This window comes from Syngnathus typhle, linkage group LG2 (genome assembly GCF_033458585.1).
Source record: "Syngnathus typhle isolate RoL2023-S1 ecotype Sweden linkage group LG2, RoL_Styp_1.0, whole genome shotgun sequence".
In the NCBI taxonomy this organism is placed as follows: Eukaryota; Metazoa; Chordata; class Actinopteri; order Syngnathiformes; family Syngnathidae; genus Syngnathus; species Syngnathus typhle.
Genome location: NC_083739.1, coordinates 8,815,642 through 8,839,840, shown reverse-complemented (window position 1 = coordinate 8,839,840; position 24,199 = coordinate 8,815,642). Strand labels below are relative to the sequence as shown.

General features: G+C 42.4%; 2 protein-coding genes across 3 annotated transcripts; both read left to right on the top strand.

Annotated features, from left to right (window-relative positions):
- Positions 1 to 914: 914 nt before the first annotated feature.
- On the top strand, positions 915 to 20,018 carry LOC133149915 (dynein axonemal heavy chain 12-like). The gene is made up of 72 exons (XM_061272152.1): positions 915 to 1,035; positions 1,132 to 1,158; positions 1,236 to 1,425; positions 1,499 to 1,568; positions 1,634 to 1,792; positions 1,877 to 2,072; positions 2,205 to 2,393; positions 2,478 to 2,631; positions 2,716 to 2,807; positions 2,899 to 3,077; positions 3,156 to 3,291; positions 3,399 to 3,524; positions 3,617 to 3,751; positions 3,825 to 4,018; positions 4,104 to 4,347; positions 4,435 to 4,620; positions 4,699 to 4,899; positions 5,006 to 5,200; positions 5,277 to 5,398; positions 5,483 to 5,618; positions 5,693 to 5,839; positions 5,925 to 6,044; positions 6,197 to 6,353; positions 6,439 to 6,611; positions 6,694 to 6,846; positions 6,930 to 7,169; positions 7,319 to 7,564; positions 7,642 to 7,761; positions 7,861 to 7,970; positions 8,101 to 8,284; positions 8,369 to 8,509; positions 8,715 to 8,798; positions 8,952 to 9,140; positions 9,249 to 9,368; positions 9,475 to 9,663; positions 9,755 to 9,906; positions 9,971 to 10,109; positions 10,181 to 10,347; positions 10,432 to 10,687; positions 10,780 to 11,076; positions 11,287 to 11,465; positions 11,790 to 11,982; positions 12,079 to 12,240; positions 12,306 to 12,500; positions 12,584 to 12,717; positions 12,784 to 12,946; positions 13,244 to 13,324; positions 13,401 to 13,577; positions 13,668 to 13,799; positions 13,889 to 13,978; positions 14,064 to 14,204; positions 14,281 to 14,522; positions 14,596 to 14,743; positions 14,829 to 14,974; positions 15,097 to 15,311; positions 15,403 to 15,595; positions 15,678 to 15,870; positions 15,951 to 16,123; positions 16,237 to 16,377; positions 16,469 to 16,627; positions 16,718 to 17,013; positions 17,090 to 17,343; positions 17,432 to 17,572; positions 17,664 to 17,801; positions 17,874 to 18,107; positions 18,184 to 18,372; positions 18,461 to 18,564; positions 18,638 to 18,842; positions 18,916 to 19,053; positions 19,129 to 19,220; positions 19,331 to 19,398; positions 19,519 to 20,018. The coding sequence occupies exons 1-72, from the start codon at positions 940 to 942 to the stop codon at positions 19,707 to 19,709; spliced, it is 11,718 nt and encodes a 3,905-aa protein (XP_061128136.1). The 5' UTR covers positions 915 to 939; the 3' UTR covers positions 19,710 to 20,018.
- A 320-nt stretch (positions 20,019 to 20,338) lies between these two features.
- Positions 20,339 to 24,059, top strand: LOC133150151 (ankyrin repeat and SOCS box protein 14-like). Of its 2 annotated transcripts, XR_009713736.1 has the most exons (9): positions 20,339 to 20,485; positions 20,812 to 21,001; positions 21,072 to 21,124; positions 21,897 to 22,028; positions 22,088 to 22,246; positions 22,322 to 22,567; positions 22,655 to 22,823; positions 22,897 to 23,842; positions 23,925 to 24,059. XR_009713736.1 is itself a non-coding variant. In XM_061272486.1 (8 exons), exons 2-8 carry the CDS (start codon positions 20,877 to 20,879, stop codon positions 23,567 to 23,569), a joined length of 1,557 nt encoding a protein of 518 aa, XP_061128470.1. In that variant the 5' UTR covers positions 20,339 to 20,485; positions 20,812 to 20,876; the 3' UTR covers positions 23,570 to 24,056. The 2 variants fall into 2 exon arrangements, 1 of the variants encoding a protein (XP_061128470.1); XM_061272486.1 differs by having other exon boundaries at positions 22,897 to 24,056.
- Positions 24,060 to 24,199: the final 140 nt, after the last annotated feature.

Below are 24,199 nucleotides of genomic sequence, written 5' to 3'. Positions count from 1 at the left end.
TCAAATGAGTCCACAGTTGTCTCCCTTATTCAGTTGTTCGTATTATGACGGGAAAATTTCTGACTGCAGTTTCCGCATGATCAAAACAAAACAACATAAAAACACTATATTAACTAAGGTTATCAAGTACAAAAAGGCACTTAGCAATACCGCACTTTATGCAGTTGTACGATATTTATTATTCTTACATATTGGAGAAGACGTCGAGGTACCCGTGTGACGTCACCAATGAGTGCATGTTGCGTACCTTTTTACATAAGCAAATTCGTCACGTTCACTCGAACATTTTTGTAAACATAACCGTCATCAGTTCCGCTGCTCCAATCAACTTTAGACTTAAGTGTCTCCATGCATTCTGCATAATATACATGCATACATACGAAAAACTAGAAAGATGGACACGGAGGAGCCTGATTCAGTGGTGAGTTTGTTTAATTTTTCCCCTAATGACAATGTGAATTGTTTGATCATTTGCTTGCAAATATCATGTTAATCTAGCCCACTGTGGCTGTTACTTTTGCAGACAACATTGGAACACTTTCAGATAATATCAGTAAACTGTCGTGCAAGTATGGACTGTGGAGAGATTAAATAATCGTGACATTTTTACTGTCTTATCAGTAGTGCAAGCCAAAGAGTAGCGTAGGTTTTGTCATCTAATAAAATGAGCAGGTCCATACTGTTAGGGAAAATAAAGTACACTTATGTCATGACATTTGCTGAAATTATGACTATGTAACTGTACATCCATGTCAATAAGCAACCGACATCTCACAATCAAATCATGGTGCAACGATGGAGGAAAGTGCAACAACAGCGACTCCATTTACCATTGTACGTATTCACCTCAATCGTCGATATTCAGTCATATTTGTAGCAATCCTTGCGGACTGTCACTCAAATTGCAGGCCAATTGGCTTCCTACAAAGTGCCACCGCCATGGCTGTGTCCCAAGCAGTGGAGGCTTACAAACAGAACAAAGAGAAGGGGAGACTTGTGCGCAGCCCATCACCAGAGCCTCAATTCCCTCCAAGTGTAAGCTGTAGCTCCCGCCAGTAGTTGTCACAAATCATACATAAAAAGGAATGAAAATGAAATATAACATGTTGTAATTGAACATTTGCATTACAGATGCAAAGTGAAGCTCGGAAGCACAGAGTGAGTTTACTTTTGAAAGCAATTTCCGGTTGTGTGTTCATTTGAAAAAGCTGAGCCACCTATTTCCTTGTGTGCAGATGAATTACATATTCTTGAAGCAGTGTGTAGAAAGCCGCCCAGTCATTCCAATCCCTCAGGAGTGGTTGGACTCCATGGATGGTCGACTCCCTCCTAGACTAAAAGACAGCCCTCAGAAAAACAAACTCTTGCACCAGCTCCTCACGGAAGTCAGCGACAACTTCTACGATGTTATTATCAAACACACAGGTATTGAAAATTAGCAGTGTGCGTGCGCGTGCGCACCTGCACTCTCTGACAACACGGCATGTCTTCGTTTAAGTGGACACGTTCCTGAAGGATCCAGAACGTGAAAAACCTCCTCCAGAAAAGCTGACATCTCTCCCACTTGAGTGAGTGTTTTATGGCTACATAGGATTTCTATGGAGTTTGTTTGCAAAACAATTTTCTTTTGTAGCATTCTCGAATATTCCCAATCACGGCACAAGAGATTTGTCACCAACCGGAACCTGATGAAAGTGAATTTGCACATTCTACATCCCGTAATGCAAGTTATTTCGGAAATTGGATATGCAACCTTTTCTTCAATGACCATGGTGAATCTCACCGGATATAGGTATGCAAACGGTCCGAATGCAAAGAACGTCAAAGAAGCAATTGGCCGTGCTGTTGAGCAAAGCTGCCCGTCTTTGTTCTTCAGGGCTTTGGGACCTGTGGCTAGCAAGGAGTTGCATAAAGAGCTGGCTGCCAAATGTGAGACAGCAGAGGAACAAATCATGAAAAACTGGTTCCCGAAAGTCATCAATTTATTAACAAGTCCAAAAACAGTGGGCTCAGTTAAAGAAGATGTGATGGAGGCCTTCTTTGATTGCGCGTGCACCCTCATCTCCAATCAGGTAGAGTCCTGCCGTCATACATAATCCAACATTTGCTTGTCTTTTTCTTTGACTTCTACTTTCCACAGATTGGTTCATTAACAGGGTTTGCACGCTTTCTCAAATTTCTTTTTGTTCTTTCCCATTTCCCAGCTGAAATTGCTTATTCAGAGAAGCGTGGAGGCCTTCGTGTACCCATTTCATCCAGACAACTACAACTTCTTACCCATTTTTCATATGTCCCTGACGTTTAATGAGGAGAAAATGGGAATATACCCCACCTTGCAGGAACTTGAAGACGATATTTTTGAAATTCTTAATGCCATTACAAACACATTGCAGGTGAGCTCACTCGGAATCGCTCTTTTTGTGCCAAGTCCACCCGTTCTAATCTGCATATTGAAATGTATTTACATGGTTCCACAGAAAGTGCAGACGGTTCAGTCGTGGCTGTCAGAATCCACATCTGCGTTTGTGGATGCCAAGGCCCCTGATCACACACTCGCTTGGGCTCGATTTACTGTCAGCACAACTGTGCGCAAGAATCTAGAAGGACCTGATCAATACTTTCAGAATTATGGTGATGGAAGCATAATCGGAAATTCTTTCATCATCCACCCAGTTATTTAATATCTCGTGTTTCTAACGTGCATTTATCTTGTAGTGGACAACTATGACTGGTTAGTCAATGGAACCGCTCAGACACGAGTTGAGACTTTTGTGGAAGAAACTCACTCGTTTGCTGAATATATTGAGGTGAGGATTCACAAATTGAAAAGTATATCAAGCCACTCCATCCACTCTTTCCTGATGATTGTCGGTCCGTGATCTAACTTGTGCTTCACAGCAAGTGGAAGAGTTCCGTGTCTTGTCAAGGAAGCTTGGCAACCTTCCTCCAAAGGTACACTTTCCAATGGTCCAATTGTATTGTGAAGATCTCAACCAGGGACTGTCCCAAAAAGCCAAAACCTGTGCTGAAATACTTATCAACAACATGAAAGCTAAACACACTCAGCAAAATTTACAGTGAGTCTCATTCTTGTTGAAATGTGTGCCTACACTCTGCTCCTTAACTGCATGAAATTATTTTTTTTCTGCTAAAAGGATCATCTCCGATTTTGAAACCATCCGAGAAACAGGTTTGAATGTACCAGAGACTACAGATGACATGGCAAAGATGATTGCATACATTGAAACAACTAAGAAAACAGGCATTGCACTTCTTCATGAAAGAATAAAGGTACAATTTACAGATGTACCTATTTACATAATTATTTTTACATCTACAAAAGCGGCATGATTCATTCATTTAGAGTTCTGAATGCTTTTGCTGGTTTGGTTCATCAGAAAGCCTACAGCAGACTGAGCTACCTTCTCGACGTCCACATATTTGAACCAGAAGATCTTGAACTAAATTCAACTGTTTTTATGTGGCCATTGAAAATCTTAGAAGTGTTTGAACTCAGCGATGAGGTAATGCTCTTTTCTGACACACCGTATTAACATTTGTATGTTTTAAGTTTTCTTTTCAAATATGATAATGGGATGGATATATGTGTTTTTAGGTTTTCCACGAGGCAAAAGGGAAAGGGGAGCAGGAAATGTTCGCTAAACGAGAAAGGGTCAAGGTTCATCTGGCCAAGTTACAACGAAGGGTTGACGAGTTCCCTCACTGCTCCGAGCTTGATATGATGCAGCAGGTACTGTGAAGCGTTTGTGATCCCAGAGAACCATTCTACTCGATTTAAACGCTTTTATTTGTATTTTCTACAGTATATGGTAGATATCAAGACAGTTCAGACCCTTCTCCAGGAGGCCGAGGAGTCAATTGAAGACATACACAAAGATGAAACCTTTCATGAGGCTGACCAGTCGTCTTACCCAGAAGTTGAGCTCATCCGACAGAATATCGAGCCGTATCAGAAATTGTTTTCGTTTATACTGAGGTGGCAGCGCACAGAGAGCAGGTTTGAAATTCTTTTTATGATTTTTTTTTTGTCATGTCATCACAACAATCCCATTGAAGCCTTCTAATATCCTCTCTGTGAACAGTTGGATGGATGGTTCTTTCCTGGAACTCGATGGGGAAGGAATGGAAATAAAAGTGGATGAGTTCTACAGGGAGATCTTCAAGACACTTAAGTATTTTCAGCAAAAAAAGAGCAAGAGTGAACAGGCTACTAAGAAGATAAGTACCGGAACAACCAGACGACGCCGTGGTGAAGAAGAAGCCAAAGCGGAGAGTCCTACAATCGTCTTGTGCTCTACTGTACTAGAGCAGGTCAAAGAATTCAAGGTAGGCAACTTTAAGTCTGAAAAGTGATGCAGTGAGATTCCGTGGTCATTTTTGATAACTCTGAACTATTGTGTTTCATCTTGATAGGAACATACGCCTTTACTGACTGTCCTGTGTAATCCGGGCATCAGAGATCGCCACTGGAAGCAGATTTCAGAAATCGTTGGGTATGATCTCACTCCTGACGCTGGTACAACACTACGCAAAGTTCTCAAACAAGACCTACATCCTTACATTGATGAGTTTGAGTCAATCAGTGCTGCTGCAAGTAAAGTAAGTGTGACTGCAGTCTTATATTTCAGAGAGAAAAAGTAAGAGGTGAACTCATATATCCTCATTGGCATGTTACAGGAGTTTTCCATGGAGAAAGCCATGAAAAACATGCTTACTGTTTGGGATGATATTTCTCTCAATCATCAACCTTACAGAGAGACTGGCGTGTCCATCCTGACTGCTTTGGATGACATTCAGGCCTTGCTAGATGATCAAATTGTGAAAACTCAGACAATGAAGAACTCACCGTTTATAAAGCCCCTTGAAAAAGAGATAATGGTTAGTTGCAGGTTTACATTAGTATGATGAGTAAATTATTTATTTGGCTCATGGCATTATAGTGAAGGTCTTTTACCAAAGATCTTGCTCTCTGTTTGGTGATTAGGTTTGGGAGGAGCGTCTCCTTCGTATCCAGGAAACCATAGATGAGTGGCTCAAGGTGCAGGCACAATGGCTCTACCTTGAGCCCATATTCTGTTCTGCCGACATCATGCAGCAGATTCCGGAAGAAGGGCGACTCTTCCAAATCGTTGACAAAAACTGGAAGGAGGTCATGAGGCACTGTGTGAAGGATTCAAAGGTAGCTGAAGACACGCGTTATCACTGTATCCTGTCTGTCAATAGATTACAGTGATTATTAAATTGTCTTCTACCAGATTCTGGAGGCAACCTCAATGCCTTTCCTACTAGAGAAACTAATAGAGTCCAACGCCCATTTGGACACCATCATGAAGGGACTGAATGACTATTTGGAAAAAAAGCGTCTCTTTTTCCCAAGGTGTCCAATGAGATATTGTTTTTCCTCATAATTCTACATCACTGCCAAATGTTAATAATTGTTCCATTGCCGTTTATCACCCAGATTCTTCTTTTTGTCCAATGATGAAATGCTGGAAATTCTTTCTGAGACCAAAGATCCACTGCGTGTGCAGCCCCATCTGAGGAAGTGCTTTGAGGGTATTGCCAAGCTAGACTTCCTACCAAATCTCGATATCCAGGTAAGTGCACTCGCTGCATAGCAACAGTACATTTGGTTGCTCAGATGCTGACTGTTTTTTTTTTTTTAACTTAGGCCATGTACAGCAGTGAAGGGGAGCGTGTTGCTCTTATTCAACTCATATCTACAGCCGAGGCCCAAGGCGCAGTAGAGAAGTGGTTGGTACAAGTTGAAGACTTAATGATTCGCAGTGTCAGAGATGTAGTGGATCGCTCAAGAACGGTGAGTAAGCGGAACTGAAATAGCTCAAGTTTCAATTTATTATTGGTGATACTGCAAGTATTACCTGAAATGATTGTTTTGACAGGCCTATGCTGAAACCTCACGGAACCAGTGGGTAAAGGAGTGGCCTGGGCAGGTGGTGATATGTACCTCACAAATGTTCTGGACCTTGGAGGTGCATGAAGCCATCAGGGGAGGGGTTGAAGTAAGATTCAGTCTGAAGAATACTGAAGAATTATAAAGGGAACAATGTGTCCCGCAACTGTCTTTACACAGCCCTTTTCACCTTATGTGACACTTCATTCTACCGAAAAAACTCAATTCTAATTAAATGTATAACTTTGATGGCCTCAACAGGGTGTAAAAAACTACTACCAGGCACTCCAGAAACAACTGGGCGACATTGTGGGACTGGTGAGAGGGAAACTACCCAAGCAAACACGGATTACTTTGGGAGCACTGGTGACCATTGATGTCCATGCCAGGGATGTAGTTATGGAGCTAATTGAGCATGGTACCTCATGGCACAAAGACTACATTCATTTTGCTGTTATTCTGTTTATTTGAAATATTGTCTTTACTCTATTTGTATTTTATAGGTGTTTCAAGTGAAGATGATTTTAAATGGCTAGCCCAGCTACGTTACTACTGGAGCAACGACAATGTTCGAGTTCGCATTATAAATTGTGATGTAAAGTATGCGTATGAGTACCTGGGGAACTCTTTTCGTCTAGTCATCACCCCACTGACTGACAGATGCTACAGAACTCTGGTACAAATAGTACAGTGGTTAGGCATGGGTATCAGTATAGTTTTTTTTTTTCAATTTCTGTATGAAATAATTTATTTTGTAGATTGGCGCATTTTACCTCCATTTGGGTGGGGCACCTGAGGGTCCAGCTGGAACTGGAAAGACAGAAACCACCAAGGATCTGGCGAAAGCGTTAGCTGTGCAATGTGTGGTCTTCAACTGTTCCGATGGACTGGATTATCTTGCTATGGGCAAGGTAACATTAAACAATAAAGGTCTGCTCTGATTGTGATTTCTGGTTCTAACAAAGGTCTTTGTATTCTGCTGCATTTTTTTCAGTTTTTCAAAGGATTGGCTTCTTCTGGAGCTTGGGCTTGCTTTGACGAATTCAACCGTATCGAGCTTGAGGTCTTGTCTGTCGTGGCCCAGCAAGTCCTCTGCATCCAGCGCGCTATTGAGCTGGATTTGGAGTACTTTGACTTTGAAGGAACCATGCTTAAACTCAACCCCAACTGTTTTGTGTCCATCACAATGAATCCCGGTTACGCCGGGCGCTCCGAACTCCCGGACAACCTCAAGGTCATATAACTTAATCATTTATGGGCTCTTTTATCCCAAACCTTTTATCTGAAAATGTGCATTTGGAGTTAGTCGCATCTAAAATGAATCAACATTATTTGATCATAACTCAAGTTTTTTATTTAGCTCAACCCTTTTATCTTCCTCAGGTGTTGTTTCGAACAGTGACCATGATGGTCCCCAACTATGCTCTGATAGCAGAGATCTCCCTCTATTCATATGGATTCCTCAATGCCAAGCCTCTGTCAATCAAGATTGCGATGACTTACAGGCTCTGTTCAGAGCAGCTCTCCTCTCAGTTCCATTACGATTATGGCATGAGAGCTGTCAAAGCTGTACTTGTGGCTGCAGGAAACCTCAAGCTCAAGTATCCCGATGAGAATGAGGACATACTGGTACTTGTGATGAGCTTAATATTTCCCCAAACTCCTTTTGTTCTGTTTATTGATCACTGTTTCCTGTTCATTTCTAGCTTCTGAGGTCTGTTAAAGACGTTAACGAGCCCAAGTTTCTTTCCCATGATATTCCACTGTTCAATGGCATCACCAGCGATTTGTTCCCTGGCATCACCCTTCCGGAGGCTGACTATGAGGTAAGATGTGCCAGTGTCATGTGTGCAAGCAGATTTATGCTGAATAGTTCAGTATATACAGTATGTGTTGTGTATTACATGCAATCATGTCTTCGCCAGTTATTTCTGGAGGCTGCAATCGAGTGCTGTGAAAAGCACAACGTGCAGTCAACACAGATCTTCATAGAAAAGATGATCCAGACATATGAGATGATGATAGTCCGGCATGGGTATGGTGTTTTGAAAGTTCCAGGTCACCTCATTTGGATGTGTTATATTTCATGTTCTAGGCTATAAAGTACAGTAGTTCCCACAACTTGGATCAACAAGGCATTGCAAGTTACAACGTTTATGCTTCAGGTTCATGCTCGTGGGCGAGTCATTTTCCGGAAAGACCAAAGTGCTCCATGTTCTAGCAGACACACTGATTCTGATGAATGAAAAAGGGTACGGAGAGGAAGAAAAGGTCATTTTCAGGACGTTGAACCCAAAGGCAATCACCATGGGACAGCTTTTTGGACAGTTTGATCTTGTTTCTCATGAGGTTCGGACCTTTTTTCTATATTTTTAAAGCTCAATAATCTTATTCCTCTTGTATTGTATCTTTTATTTTCCTTTGTTTTATTAGTGGACAGATGGTATTGTGGCCAACACATTTCGTGAATATGCATCGGCCGAAACCCCAGACCGTAAATGGGTAGTGTTTGACGGTCCCATAGATACATTGTGGATTGAAAGTATGAACACTGTGCTAGATGACAACAAAAAGGTACAGTATTTGTTGTACACATAAAATAGAAATGTCGTATGGACACCAGTCAATCCAAGTGTGCAGGATTTGTTGAAAAACTAGTCTCACACAGCATAAGCCACATGTACAGCTGATATGACGCAACGCTACTACACTGTCTACAGACTTTTGGGTTCATCATAGTTTATTACTACCATCTCTATTGTTTGTTTTCACACCACAGCTATGTCTGATGAGTGGAGAAATTATCCAGATGTCCAATCAGATGAGTCTAATTTTTGAAGCAATGGATCTCTCACAGGCCTCTGTAAGTTTGGAGTTGCTCAATCATTTGAAAATAAGTTTCAAATAATGTTGCCACTACTTGAACTATTGGATGAGCTTTGGCACTCAATTCCATGTCTGATGTAATGATAGCAAGCTTTGAAAAAAACAAAACAAAACATCTTTCCCATGGCAGCCCGCCACAGTCAGTCGATGTGGTATGATCTACATGGAACCTTCCCAGTTGGGCTGGGAGCCTTTAGTGCTCTCCTGGTTGAACACACTTCCTGAAGTTCTGAAGAGTCCTGAAAATAACAATCTGCTGCTAGAACTCTTTCACTGGCTTCTGCCACCTTCCTTCAGGATGGTGCGTAAACACTGCAGAGTAAGTATTACAACAACCTGGAGTCACCGAGATGCAAAAACAAAGGTCAAAGGAGTTTTCACCAATTCAGAATAAACACAAATGTTGTCATTACTTTCTCGTTGACAGGAAGTTGTGCCCACAACCAACTGGAATAATTCTGTGTCCTTATGTAGACTGTTTGAGATGCTGCTACTTGAACCACTAGAGACGGAGACAAATGATAAAACTATTCGAACCTGGATCTTGGTACAAATATTTATAATTTGTCACAATAGTATCTTTCAGTATCATATTTTCTCTACATGCATTTTATTTTACTTTTGTTCAATAATTTTCTCTTTTGGTATTGCAGGCAGCCTTTTCCTTCTCCCTGGTGTGGTCTGTGGGTGGTAGTTGTGATTCAAAAAGCAGAGAGATGTTTAGTGAGTTCATTCGGGATATAGTGGCTGGGAAGTTGGCAGATCATCCAGTTCCTGATATTATTGGCAAATGGGAGTGCCCAGTGGATGAGAAAGGCCTTGTGTATGACTATTTCTACGAGGTACTGCTGAATAACATTAAGCAGAACCCTTTGTCTTATACTTTTGAATCTCTCTTCTGCAGTCAAATCTATAAAGTAATATCTTGTTCAGTTTAAAGGAAGAGGCAAATGGGTTCACTGGAATGATAACATCAAAAACGTCACCCTCGGAGACAAAACCACCAAAGTGCAGGACATCATTGTTCCGACCATTGACTCAGTTCGTTACACCTTCCTAATGGACATTTGCATCACCTATGGAATGTATGTTATCTGGTCACGGACATTTAAATGGTATGACTTTGTGTGAACGACTTTCTCTGCTCAGGCCTCTGCTCTTGGCTGGCCCTACTGGCACTGGAAAGTCAGTGTATGTCATGGAGAAGTTGATGAACGGTCTAGACAAAGAGCTCTTTTTACCCCTCGCAATCAATTTTTCAGCCCGCACCACTGCCAACCAAACACAGGTAAATTGGAACCACTATGACGAAAATGAATGTTTTTACAACTTGGATTGTTTACTCTTGGTCTTTTCCAGAACATTATCATGGCCAAATTAGATAAGAGACGGAAAGGTGTGTTTGGCCCTCCTATGGGAAAGAAATACCTCATATTCGTAGATGATGTGAATATGCCAGCGCTGGAACAGTTTGGAGCTCAGCCGCCTGTGGAGCTTTTTCGACAGTTTTTGGATCACAAAAAGTGGTGCGAGCCGTTGCCACTAAACAAAGGACATTAAATGTAAGAGGATAGAAAACACTTTTGGAACATTCCATTATTTTTTGACAGGTATGACCTGAAGGATACTTCTGGCATCAAATTAGTCGACATTCAGATCCTTACAGCCATGGGTCCTCCTGGTGGCGGCAGGAATGCTGTGACATCTCGCTTCCTGCGCCACTTCAACATTTTTAGCATCAATTCTTTCAGCGATGAGACCATGGTTCGCATCTTCTCCTCTATGGTTGCGTTCTATCTAAAAAACAATGAATTTCCACCAGAATATTTCACTGTTGGCACCCAAACGGTGACTGCAACCATGGAAGTGAGTCCTCAGAATCAGACCAACACATTCACATTCCTATCAGCAAAGTCTTATCTTTCCCATACTTGAGTTTCCCAAATGTCTTTCCAAAGGTCTACCAGCAAGCCATGGAGAACTTGCTCCCAACACCAGCTAAGTCTCATTACACTTTTAATCTGCGGGATTTCTCACGTGTTATACAAGGGTGCCTGCTTGTGAAGAGCAAGTCTCTGGAGAACAAGCGCACTATGATCCGACTGTTTGTCCACGAGGTCTTTCGCGTCTTTTATGACCGTCTGGTGGATGACAAGGATCGAGCTTGGTTCTATCAGCTGATGACCAAAATCCTCAAAGATCACTTCAATGAAGGCTTCAACCTGGTGTTTGATCACCTCAAGCAAGGCAGGCTCGTACGTTGGCTTGCTTTTATTTTTTTCTGTTCTCATTGTGACTGGGATCGGCTCCAGCACGCCTGCGATCCCCGTGGGGACAAGTGGTACAGATAATGGATGGATGGATGGATATTAATTTGTGACGCATGGGATAAGAATTTGTGATGCTTTTAAAAATTATTCGTAAGATTGTTTGTACTTTTGATTTGGTATGTTCTTATTTGTTAGTTGGTCGAGCAAGACCTGCAAAATCTACTGTTTGGCGACTACATGAACCCTGACCTCGAGCCTGAGGAACGCTTATATGCTGAGGTGCCCTCAGTAGAAAGCTATGCTGAGGTAGTGGAGGCATGTATGGTTGAATACAACCAGATGAACAAAAGCCGCATGTATCTCGTCATCTTTCGGTAAATCACAATGACATTACTCGCTTATAAAATCCAAGAATACTGTTTTAAAACAGATTATTTCAGTTTGGTTTTTAATGTTAGTTTCTCTAAAAGGAGCTGTGTCATGCTATTTTAAGCTTTCCACAAGCAAATATATGCATATATAGTATGATTAGATATTATACCTTTAGCAGAATCTGACATTAGCATTTTAACTGAAGGCTCCAAAAAGTACATTTAGCATGATATGGCTCTTTTAAGACAAACTTTGCTTTTAGTGCACCCCTAATACTATTAACATAAAAATCTCAATGAATCTCTAAAAAATGTTGTCTAATCTAGCTATGTCTTGGAGCACCTGTCCCGTATAAGCCGTGTGCTGAAGCAACCAGGAGGACATGCTCTCCTCGTAGGAGTGGGAGGCAGTGGGCGCCAGTCCATCACTCGTTTGGCCACGTTCATCGCCCAGATGAGCATTTTCCAGCCTGAGATCTCAAAGAGCTATGGCATGGTTGAGTGGAGAGATGACCTCAAGGTCAATGTTGTGCTTGTTATCTCCATGCATCATAAGTGTTATGACATCCGTTGTCTGAGTGTGATGTCAAAACTAACCTTTAACATGACATTGCAGAAGCTGCTCAGGGATGCAGGGGTGAAAGGTCAAAGAATCGTTTTTTTGCTCACTGATGCTCAGATCAAAGATGAGGCTTTTCTTGAAGATGTTAACAGTGTCCTGAACACAGGAGAGGTTCCCAACATGTTTCCTATGGATGAGAAACAGGATATCATTGAGGTATGAGATTAAGTTGTGCATTGTGCCTAATAGCCTAGTCAATCTCTTTCTCTACCCATTTCCAGACAGTACGTCCCATTGCCCAAGCGAAGAATAAGAGTGTGGAGTTGAGCTCTTTAACTCTTTTCAACTACTTTGTGGCACGCTGCAAGCAAAACCTGCACATTGTTGTGGCTTTTAGTCCTATTGGTGAAGCCTTTCGCAATCGTCTGCGCCAGTTTCCATCTCTTATTAACTGTTGCACCATTAACTGGTTTCAGGTACAAAATATACAATTTATGGAGTTGTGGATATATGGAGTTGCATACTTGTGTTAAAAAGCATTTTTATCTGGACCTGACAGCCATGGCCGGAGGAGGCCCTTGAGCGGGTAGCCAACTCTTTTCTGCAGCCGCTGGAGATGAAAGAAAGGGAGCGGAAGGAGGTCGTACCCATATGCAAAACATTTCACACCTCTGCAAGCCAACTTTCAGCGAGGTGTGACTCACTAAACCAAACTAAAAGTAAGAGTACGTGTGTTTTACACTGATGTTTTCTTTGCAGATTCCTCACTGAGCTCGGGCGCCACAATTATGTGACACCCACATCCTATTTGGAGCTCATGGCAGCTTTCAGTCAGCTCCTGACGAAGAAGAGAGATGCTGTCATGAAGGCAAAGAGAAGATACACTAATGGTCTGGAAAAACTAGCCTTTGCTGAATCTCAGGTATATAGTGTGTTCAAGTTGGATTAGATTGTTTTTCTCCATTTCAAATATGGAATGCTTTCAAACTTGTTTTACTGGAGATTTTACTGGAGACTTTTTTTATTCCAAAATGTCAAGTAAAATAACTGAATGGTGTCGCTGCAATTCAGTGTGACTTGTTCAAAGCTATAAATTGTCAGGAATAGAAAGATGACAAAAGAGTGACTTGTTTAGTTTTATGCCGGATGGGTGAGGGCAAGACTGAATTTGTCTACAAACTGATATATATATGTCCCCTTTAACACAATGTCACTTAAGGTTGGTGAGATGAAACTGGAGCTGGTCGAGTTGCAGCCCAAACTGGAATTGGCACAGATAGAAAATGAAAAAATGATGAAGGTAGCAACAACTAAAAATTGCAAGTTTTACGTGAAAAAATGTACGAAATTGCATAGTCTACCGTGATTACCTCTAGGTGATTGCAGTGGAGTCTGTGGAAGTGGAAGCTACAAGTAAACTTGTGGGTATTGAAGAGGAGGCCACGGCTATTCAAGCTGCTGAGGCTCAAGCTCTGAAAGATGAATGTGATAGTGAATTGGCTGAGGCCATTCCTGCCCTGGAGGAAGCAACCTCAGCTTTGAACACCTTAAAGGTGACAAAACTCCTCACTAAGCTAATATTAGCCTTGCACGTAACCTTTTAAGATTGTATGGCTGATCTTCAGTTCCCTTCTTGTTTGCAGCCTGCTGACATTACAGTTGTCAAATCCATGAAAAATCCTCCCGCTGGAGTAAAGCTGGTGATGTCAGCTGTGTGTGTAATGAAAGGATTGGCTCCAGATAAGGTGGCAGATCCTGCTGGATCCGGAAAAAAGGTTTAACATTTTAAAAGCTTGCCAATATTTAAAAAATATAAACAGCATTTGCATGGAAACATTTGTTTGACCTTTTCTTAATGGCCTAGGTTTTGGACTACTGGGGTCCAAGTAAGAAACTCTTAGGCGACATGAACTTTTTAAGGGAACTGAAAGAATACGACAAAGACAATATTCCTGTGAGTGACTGTACGGTAAATTGTGATTCTCAATGCATTAACAAGAAAAACACTTCAATATATCTCTCCCCTTTCTTTTGTACAGGAGGAATCCATGAAAATTATCCGCGCGACCTACATGACTAATCCTGACTTCAGCCCTGCTAAGGTAGCAAAAGCATCCTCAGCAGCAGAGGGCCTTTGCAAGTGGATCAAAGCAATGGAGTCCTATGACAGGGTGGTGAAGGTGGGGCTTGGCTTCTTTTGCTCTTAAAAAGTAAATGCACCTTTGCGTCTTTGGATACTTACCTCTGTGCTTTTAGATTGTGGCTCCTAAAAAGGCCAAGCAAGCAGAGGCTCAGGCCACTCTGGCTTCTGCCATGGCCACACTCTCAGAGAAGAGAGCCCAACTCAAGGAGGTTATGGACCGTTTAGCTGACCTGCAGAGAATATCTGCCGAGAAGACTGAGGAGAAGGCCAAGCTAGAAGCCCAGAGAGATTTGTGTCAACAGAAGCTGGAGAGAGCTGAGAAACTCATTGGTGGTCTTGGTGGGGAGAAAACAAGGTATAGCGCTTCTTTTTAGGAGAAGAATTTTAAAGAGGAAAATATGCCACTAAGTAAACGTGTTTTTCCTCAGATGGTCCAAAGCTGCTGAAGATCTGCAGAGCATATATGACAACCTAACCGGGGATGTTCTTATCTCTGCTGGTGTCATGGCCTACCTGGGCGCTTTCACCGCCAGCTTCAGACAGGACTGCATCAATCAATGGATCAAATTGTGTCAAGTAAGTCTTCTAATTATTTATTTGACAAAGTCTTTTACTTTCATTTCTAACATGCACCTATGTTGTCATTATGAATTTTCTCTAGTCTAAAAACATTCCATCATCAGATGACTTCTCTCTGAGTAAGACCCTGGGAGATCCCATTCAGATTAGGGCGTGGAATATCGCCGGTCTTCCTACGGACTCTTTCTCGATTGATAACGGTGTCATAACGAGTAACTCACGTCGATGGTGAGAAGCGTTATGCAAACTATGGTCATGCAATGGTTGCACAGCATTGATATGCTTGAGTCAATTACAAAGCCACTCGGAAGGAAGAGCAGGACTGTCCTCATGTGTCCCTGCACTTTCAGGCCTCTGATGATTGACCCTCAGGGTCAAGCCAACAAGTGGGTGAAGAATTCGGAGAAAGACAACAAGTTGCAGATTATCAAATTAACGGATGATGACTACATGAGAACTTTGGAAAACTGTATTCAGTTTGGAAGCCCCTTACTGCTTGAAAATGTAGGAGAGGAGTTGGACCCTTCCCTGGAACCTCTTCTCCTCAAACAAACCTTCAAACAAAGTAAAACAAAATGGGGCCCGGATGCAAAAGGGCCACCTGACATTGAAAATAATGTAAAAACCATCATCGCTGTCATTTTTGTTCCACTCAGGTGGTGTGGAATGTATCAAACTGGGGGAAAGCGTGGTTGAGTACTCTCCGGAATTCCGCTTCTACATCACCACAAAGCTGAGGAACCCTCATTATCTACCAGAACTTGCCACGAAGGTGTCTTTGCTCAATTTCATGATCACCCCAGAGGGCTTGGAGGACCAATTGCTCGGGATTGTGGTTGCCAAGGAAAGGTACAACAAATTCTATGGAACCTCCACTCCAATCCTTTGGACTCTGTGTTAAAGGCTCCCTTCTTCTTCATTTGCTTTGCAGGCCAGAGCTTGAAGAGGAGAGAAATGCACTCATCTTACAGTCTGCTGCAAATAACAGACAACTAAAGGAAACTGAGGACAGGATCCTTGAGACGCTATCGTCCTCAGAAGGAAATATTTTGGAGGATGAGAGTGCCATTCAGGTGCTCGACTCTGCAAAGATCATGTCCAATGAGATTACGAAGAAACAGAAGGCAAGTACCGTGTTCAACATAAGCGGTCTGTGTTGATATGACGGATTTCTTTGACTCCAAAGTCTCCATGAATTCTCCAGATTGCAGAGGAGACGGAGATCATGATAGCTGAGTCCCGAGAGTGTTACAGATCTATTGCCAAGCACTCGTCTGTCCTGTTCTTCACCATTGCTGACCTGACCAACATAGACCCAATGTATCAGTACTCTCTCACCTGGTTTGTCAACCTCTATATAAACTCCATCCAAGACAGGTGAGGAAAGCACACGGCGTTCTTTGGTTCATGGTATCATGTGATGACATTGACGGCATATTTTTAGACGCTATTTCTAGGTTTTGAAAAGCCTCTCCTGTTTTTTAATTCAGCAAAAAGTCCAAGATCTTGGAAAAGAGGGTCATGTACCTGGTCGATTACTTCACCTACAACTTGTTCTGCAATGTCTGTCGGTCTCTCTTTGAGAAGGATAAACTTCTCTTCTCCTTCATCCTCTGCTGCAACCTACTTCTGTGAGTGTCACAAACCATTTAGGGATAACAAGTGACTCGTTCGGATCATTCTGCCTTCTGTAAATAAAACAAATACTGGCCTTCCCACCAGGGCAAAGGGTGAGATTGAGTACCCCGACCTGCTCTTCTTGATGACGGGAGGTGTGGGCCTGCAGAACACCCTTGCTAATCCTGATCCTAGCTGGCTGCAAGAGAAGAGCTGGGATGAGATTTGTCGAGCCAACGAGCTTCCTGGCTTAAAAGGAATCAAGTGAGAACATTTACCAACATTCTATGAATTGTTCTGAAGAATACCGAACCTTTTAAAAACGATGGCACTTTAACTGTGTTCATTCTACAGAGATACATTTATTGCAAGCCCAGAACTTTTCAAGCCTGTTTTTGAAAGCAAAGATCCTAGTGGTGTTCCTTTGCCCTCACCCTGGGATGAAAAACTCAATGAACTGCAGAAGATTATCATCGTCCGTTGTCTCAGGCCTGACAAGATTGTGCCAGCTGTGCACAGATATGTGATAAGTAAGATTGGGAAGAATTTTGTTCAGCCGCCTCCCTTTGACCTGAGCAAGAGCTACAATGACTCCAACGCCACCATCCCGCTGGTGTTTGTGCTTTCCCCTGGTGCCGATCCCATGGCTAGTAGGTTCTGCCGTTTACTCCTGAAACCTCATGCAGCGCTGACACTCAAAGATGATGACATATTAACGCTCCACAGGCTTACTGAAGTTTGCTGGTGACAAGGACATGGGCGGGGCCAATTTCCAGTCCATTTCTCTGGGGCAAGGCCAAGGACCCATTGCTTTCAAAATGATCTGTACAGCCATGCAGAATGGGACGTGGGTGTGTTTGCAAAATTGTCATCTGGCTGTTTCCTGGATGTCCACCCTGGAGAAGATCTGCGAGGACTTTAGTCCCGCAACATGCCACGAAGACTTCCGACTTTGGCTCACGAGCTACCCTTCGCCCAAGGTACAGTGAAACGTGATGTTCGCCAAGCTGTGGAACAGTCTGGTTTTATCGAGTTTGTGCTTTGAAGCTGCCTCCTCTCTGAATTCAGTTTCCAGTGACCCTACTGCAGAACGGGGTTAAAATGACAAACGAGCCGCCAACAGGACTACGATTAAACATACTGCAGTCGTACATGTCAGATCCTGTTTGTGACCAAACCTTCTTCAATAATTGCCCAAATAAAGAACTGGTGAGTTCGGGGCTGCCGATTGAATGATTTGGGCAGACTCTAGTATCAATGTGTTTATTTCTTACACCGTTTAAACTGTAATGGCTTTTAGGTCTGGGAAAAGCTCCTGTATGGCCTGTGCTTCTTCCATGCACTCGTTCAGGAAAGAAGGAAGTTTGGCCCACTCGGCTGGAATATTCCGTATGGCTTCAATGAGACTGACCTTCACATAAGCATCAGACAGCTCCAGGTAGTCACTCCCACTCACAGAATTGCTCCCGTCGCATTCCCCGTAAGGCATGTCCTCTGTCTTCCTCTATAGTTGTTTATCAATCAGTACGATGAAGTGCCTTTTGAGGCCGTTACTTACCTGACCGGAGAGTGCAACTATGGAGGCCGCGTCACCGACAACTGGGATCGGCGCCTTCTGAACACCATGTTGGCTGACTTCTACAACAGGGATGTTGTGGATAAGCCTTCATTTCCTTTCTCACCTAGCGGTGACTATGTTACCCCCCCCAAATCTTCCTACGATGACTACCTTCAATTTATCAAGGTAAAGCGTAACGTCACAGTCATGAGATGGTTTAAGAGACTTCCAAAAGCCTAACAATAAGTTTGTGGCCTACCAGGAGCTTCCACTCACCCAATACCCAGAAATTTTTGGGATGCATGAAAATGTGGACATTTCAAAGGATCTACAGCAGACCAAGCTGCTGTTTGATTCGCTGCTTCTCACCCAGGGAGGAGGCTCAAAGGGGGGAGGTAGCTCTGGGAGTGACAATGCACTGTATGACATAGCCAGTGACATCCTCAGTAAGGTATGATGAATATATCAATTTGGTGGGTGTGATAATGGTTAACTGTTAACTTTGGAAAATTATAATAGATTGTATTTAATCTCATCAGACCCCAAATGACTTTGACCTCGAAGTATCTCTTATGAAGTACCCGGTGCTCTACGAGGAGAGCATGAACACTGTTCTTGTCCAAGAAATGGAGCGCTACAACACGTATGGACAAACACTTTGTACGCAATTTGATGTAATTTAAAAAAAGCTCCTCTGACCTCTTTCTTTATCTTAGGCTTTGTAGTACCATCCGTGTTAGTCTTCAGAACCTGCTGAAGGCCCTCAAGGGTTTAGTGGTGATGGATGCAGAGCTGGAGGGAATTGCAAATAGTCTGGCAGTGGGCAAGGTTCCAGAGCAATGGGCCAAACGCTCGTACCCGAGCCTCAAGCCCCTGGGCAGCTACATTAATGACTTTCTAGCAAGGCTCAAGTTTTTGCAGGTGATTGACAATTGCCTAGACATGAGGATGCCTTGTTCACTTTTGTATTCACATGAATCCTATGTGCCCGCAGCTTTGGTTCGACAATGGCAAGCCCAGTGTGTTTTGGCTGTCGGGATTCTTCTTCACCCAGGCTTTTCTAACGGGAGCTACGCAGAACTACGCCAGGAAATACAATATTCCAATTGACCTGTTGGGCTTTGATTTTGAGGTCAACATTCTTATTTTCTTTGACACGTCACATCTTAATTGCTCAATTGCTTAATGTTGTAATTTCATCCTTCAGGTTCTAGCAGTTGATCAGTCAGACACGCCTCCAGAAGATGGTGTCTACACTAATGGGTTGTTTCTTGATGGAGCTCGATGGGACAAAGAAAGGTAGAGGGGACCACACAAGGGTCTTTTACCATCATCATAATTATTTAAAGAGCACGACAAATATTTGAGAAGCAGTCTAAAAAGTATAATTCTGTTGTTTTTATCATCAGTGGGATTTTAGCGGAGCAGTACCCCAAAATCCTATTTGACACAGTGCCCATTATCTGGATCAAACCAAGTGAGTATACATTTAGATGTGTTTAATACACTGCTCTAATAATCACCAATATTTTTTTTAACAATTGTTACTTCATCTGTATGTTTTTATAATTTCTTTGCCTATTTTTCTTATCTGCAGCAAAAAACATCCCGGATGAATCTGACAGTCGCTACCTTTCTCCTCTCTACAAGACCAGCGAGAGGAGGGGCACTCTCTCTACAACGGGACACTCCACCAATTTTGTCGTTCCAATGTTATTGCCAACTGCCAAGCGCCCTCAGCACTGGATCAAGCGTGGCGTGGCACTACTCTGTCAGCTTGATGACTGAGAACTTCACAGACCAATTCAAATTATTTGTTTCAATGAAAAGGACAAGATATAATATGTGCATGTAATTTAGATTTGGTTTTGTATAGGGGTTGATTAGCCAACATGCTTTTAAACAGTGTCACATGTCGACAAACATTGTAACAATACTCGGGCATACATTTTTATATTTTCGGTGAGAAAAAAATAATATCACGTATTCGTTTGATTATGATGAGTTTTTCATGGTGGCCATGGCGTGCACGCTAAACGATTGTCGATGGATCATGATGAGGAAACTGTTTAATTCTTTAGATTTTATTGGATTGTTTTTACAGTATGTTTTTTTTTTAATAAATATAAACCTGCAGACTGCTGTTTTTCATATTCTAAGGAAGCTACATTTTTAATAGTGTTTTTTGAGTGGTGGGGGACAGATATGATCAGATGATTGGATTGCGATCTGAGGTTTTTCTCCCTTCTGGAACCTTTGTCTTTTATCTTGTACAATAGACTGTCTACGCCGTGATTCGGATTTGACCTTTCACCTCCAATGCCTGAGATACTGACAAAAGTATTAATCCCCTGAATTCTGGTGTCTGATTACAATTGCACCAACTGATCTGAGCTATGACCTCAGCAATGGATGAAAACTAGGTGTACGGGTAATATATGCATGGTAGGCGCCATAATCTGTTATTTATAGTCGAAGAGCTATAAATATCAGTCGTGTGTGACTGCAAGGGTGTCCAACTACACTGCTGTCCGAGTCCCAGAAGGAGCACAGCCTGACTGAAGGTAAACAGTACACTACAAAATCAACGTCTATCGAACAACCTGATTATTATTGCTATCGATTATGAAATGTTGATGTTGCCAGGCTAATCAAAATTGCTCTTTTTTTAATGTGTGTACTTTCACTCCGGCTTGTCCAAAAAAAAAAACAATTATGCATGAATTTACCTGAAAGAGGTAACTTTCTATGTATTTTTTTGCTCTCAAGTGGCCTGACAATAAAGTTGACTCATGCTGAATTTATGAAATAGAACCTCTGCATTTGGCCCACTTTTCCTAGTTTATTGTCTTGTATGTTTTGGTCATTTCTATGTTCATTTCAACAACAGGAAACAGATTGAGAATTGCAATACCTTGTTTGGCCATACATTATCGTTATCAACTGGACAAACAGATGAACGCAGATACAAAAGATGACATTTTTCAATCCGAAGATGACTCGGATGAAGATGTAACAACCCAATCTGTAATAGAGGAAAGTCTCATTGAATACAGAAAGCTCAAGGGACTGAGTCCAAGGTGATTGTTGATGCAACATTAACTTCAGTGGTTATCATTTTTTGCCTCACCCTTTATTTTCATGTTGTAGTCATCTGAATAGTACCGAAGACCCTGATGATATATTCAAAGCGATTGCTGAGGGTAAGATGCTATTAACTCCTGCACATTTCAGTGCCTTAAAGACACAAGCTATTGTTGCTGTTGCAAATTGCATAAACAAAAATATAATGTCTTTGGGAAAAACCTGAATGTGTGCCCATTTTTTTATGTTGACAGGAAGCTACTTTTTGAGTTTGCACCGTAGACTACAAGAACATGTTCTCTGTCAGGTCCTGATAAATGATGTATGGCTCATTTAAGAATAACTTGAAAGAACGTGCATTTTTGCATTCACTTTTTAGAATCCAATAAAAACAATTTAATCGGAGTAGCGTGCTCATAATGAAAACTTTAGTGCAAATTGAGAGTTGACCAGGTTTCACTCCAATGTACTACATGCAAGGCGCATCAAATACCAAGCCCCATAAAAAATTATAGATTGCAGCTCATTGTTAAGATAACTGTTATGTTAAATTTTATGTAAGAGTTTAGAGATGCAGGGTTCGATTCCGGCTCCGGCCTTCCTGTTCGGAGTTTGAATGTTCCCCCTGTTCCTCTATGGGTTTACTTTGAGTACTCCTATTTCCTCCGACTGTCCCAAAACATGTATTGTCAGCTGATTGAGCGTGAGTGTGAATGGTTGTTCGTCTATGTGTGCCCTACGATAGTCTGGCAACTAGTTCACGGTGTACCCTGCCTACCAAAGATTGCTCGGATTTGGGGGCTTTTCCTTATTTTTCTTATGATCAAACTTGTGTGTCACACTAGAGGAGGACGCATGTATATGTCTTTATGTCTTATTGGCTTCATACAGGTGATGAGGATGCACTCAAACGACTAACGGAACAACCAGATAGACTTTCCAGAATTAATGAGCATGGATGGATTCCTCTACATGCAGCTGCAGTGCAGGAGAGTAAATACATCCTCGAGATCATCTTTTCAGGTATTGTCTTTTAATTATCTGACCACACGGCTTTTGTGCTCATGTTGTTTGTTTTCCAGTTTCACCCTTTGGGGCTGCCCAGAGTCGCACATTCAAGGGGGAGACACCATTGTTTTTAGCTGTAGTTTATGGCCGTCTACAGAACTCCACATTCCTTTTACAGAATGGCTGCAACCCCGATATCCAGGATGATGAGCAAGATTCTCCATTAATGGCAGGTAGGTCTTGCATGTTTGTCTAAAAAAATTGTATTTTCCGAGACTTTTCTGTATCTGTTGCCCCTTATTTCTTAGCTATTCTAAATGACCAGTATGACCTGGCAACATTATTGCTTCACTACGATGCTCAAGTGGATCAGCTCGGCCCGCTTGGAAGGACGGCACTCCATGAGGCTGCCTTCCTTGGCTTGGAGAACTTTGTTTGTCTGCTCCTTGAGTCTGGTGCCAACCCAAATGCGTGTGACATCAGAAAGAAAACACCACTTGCTCTGGCGGCACAAAATGGACATCTCAACGTGATGGAGCACTTGTTACAGAAAGGTACAAGACGAGCTGGAGTAAAAGGAAAGAGATATGAGCAATACGTATGTTGTACAACCATAAAGCAATTGAATATTTGTTTTGTAGGCGCGAATGTTGAGTGTCAATCAGAATCTGGCAGTATCTTGTTTGACGCAGCAGCATCAGGAAACCCTGATGTAATATCCTTGCTGCTGGACCATGGAGCAGATCCTAACTCGCCTTTTTACAGTGGCCATCTGCCAATTCACCATGCGGCATATCATGGTCACATTCTGTGAGAAACATTGTGCTGTTCCATTTTTACTTGACCCTACAGCTTTGTTCTTAACTCACCCGTTCTTTGACAGAGCACTACAACGCCTCATCCCTGTGACAAAACTGTGTGCAATAAAGGAGAGTGGGATGAGTCCTCTTCACTCTGCAGCTGCTGGAGGGCACGCACATTGTTTGGAGTTGCTGCTCAAAGCTGACTTTGACCCAAACCAAATGTTACACCCGAGAGTGCGCCGGAAATATGATGATGAACGCAAGTCTGCCCTTTTTTTCTCTGTGTCCAACAACGATCTTCAGTGCACTCGCCTGTTGCTGCAGGCGGGGGCAATGGTGAACCAGGATCCTATCAGTTGTTTACAGGTGGCAATGAGACAGGGCAACTATGAGCTCATTAATACCTTGCTGAAGTTTGGGGCAAATGTGAACTACTACTCTCGAGTCAACCCTACCCACTTTCCCTCAGCCCTGCAGTATGCACTAAAAGACGAAGTCATGCTGAGAATGATTTTGAACCACGGCTACGACGTCAAACGTTGTTTTGACTGCCCGTATGGTGACGGTCGCCATGACTCGGCTCCTTGGACAACATCGGTTATCAAAGATATGGTGGTGAGATGGGTCAAAAATTGGAGAAATCAGCGGTACCCCAAATTGTGTTGCATACATTCAGTATGCTTTACATCACGTGTCAAACTCAAGGCCCAGGGGCCAAATACGGCCTGCCACATCATTTTATGTGGCCCGTGAAGACAAATTGTGCATCAAATTCGTGTGTCATTACTAGAATTGCAAATTGTCTTCTCTTTTAAAATATTTGACCAGTTTTTACTCGTCTGATTTGAAAACGCGTTATTTGTCAGTTTGTTTTGTAGCTTTTACTGTATATAATATGAGGTGCTCATACATTTATTTGGGTTGACAGTCATAATGGCCCTCCGAAAGAAGCTATGACTACAATGCGGCCCGCGAAAAAAAACGAGTTTGACACCCCCTGCTTTACATGAAACTGGTCCAAAAAAGGTTGGGGACTGCAGATGTGGAGGAAACACATTCCCAGGATGTTTCAGTGGTAGTGACCTGATATCTTATTTTTTCTCTTTAGTTCTGTGAGGTGATAACAGTGTCTTGGCTCAAGCACTTATCTGCTCAGGTGGTACGAATCATGCTCGACTACACCAACCATGTCACCTTCTGCGCCAAAATGAGGGAAGTCTTACAGGAGCAAAAGCAGTGGGCGCAGATCTGCCAAATCCAAAGTATGCATTTGTTACTTCATCAATCATTTTAGGCATTGTTGACCTCAGGTGAACTTGCTGAATTGATTATTTCCTAGGAAATGCCCGAAGCTTGAAGCACCTGTGCCGGCTACAGATTCGA

Coding starts and splice junctions, on each gene's coding strand:
- LOC133149915 (XM_061272152.1), top strand. CDS start 940: ATGGCTGTGTCCCAAGCAGTGGAGGCTTACAAACAGAACAAAGAGAAG. Junction 1,793..1,876: donor GTGAATCTCACCGGATATAG/GTATGCAAACGG, acceptor TTTGTTCTTCAG/GGCTTTGGGACCTGTGGCTA. Junction 12,718..12,783: donor GCAAGCCAACTTTCAGCGAG/GTGTGACTCACT, acceptor TTTTCTTTGCAG/ATTCCTCACTGAGCTCGGGC.
- LOC133150151 (XM_061272486.1), top strand. CDS start 20,877: ATGAACGCAGATACAAAAGATGACATTTTTCAATCCGAAGATGACTCG. Junction 22,568..22,654: donor GGAGCACTTGTTACAGAAAG/GTACAAGACGAG, acceptor TTTGTTTTGTAG/GCGCGAATGTTGAGTGTCAA. Junction 22,824..22,896: donor GCATATCATGGTCACATTCT/GTGAGAAACATT, acceptor GTTCTTTGACAG/AGCACTACAACGCCTCATCC.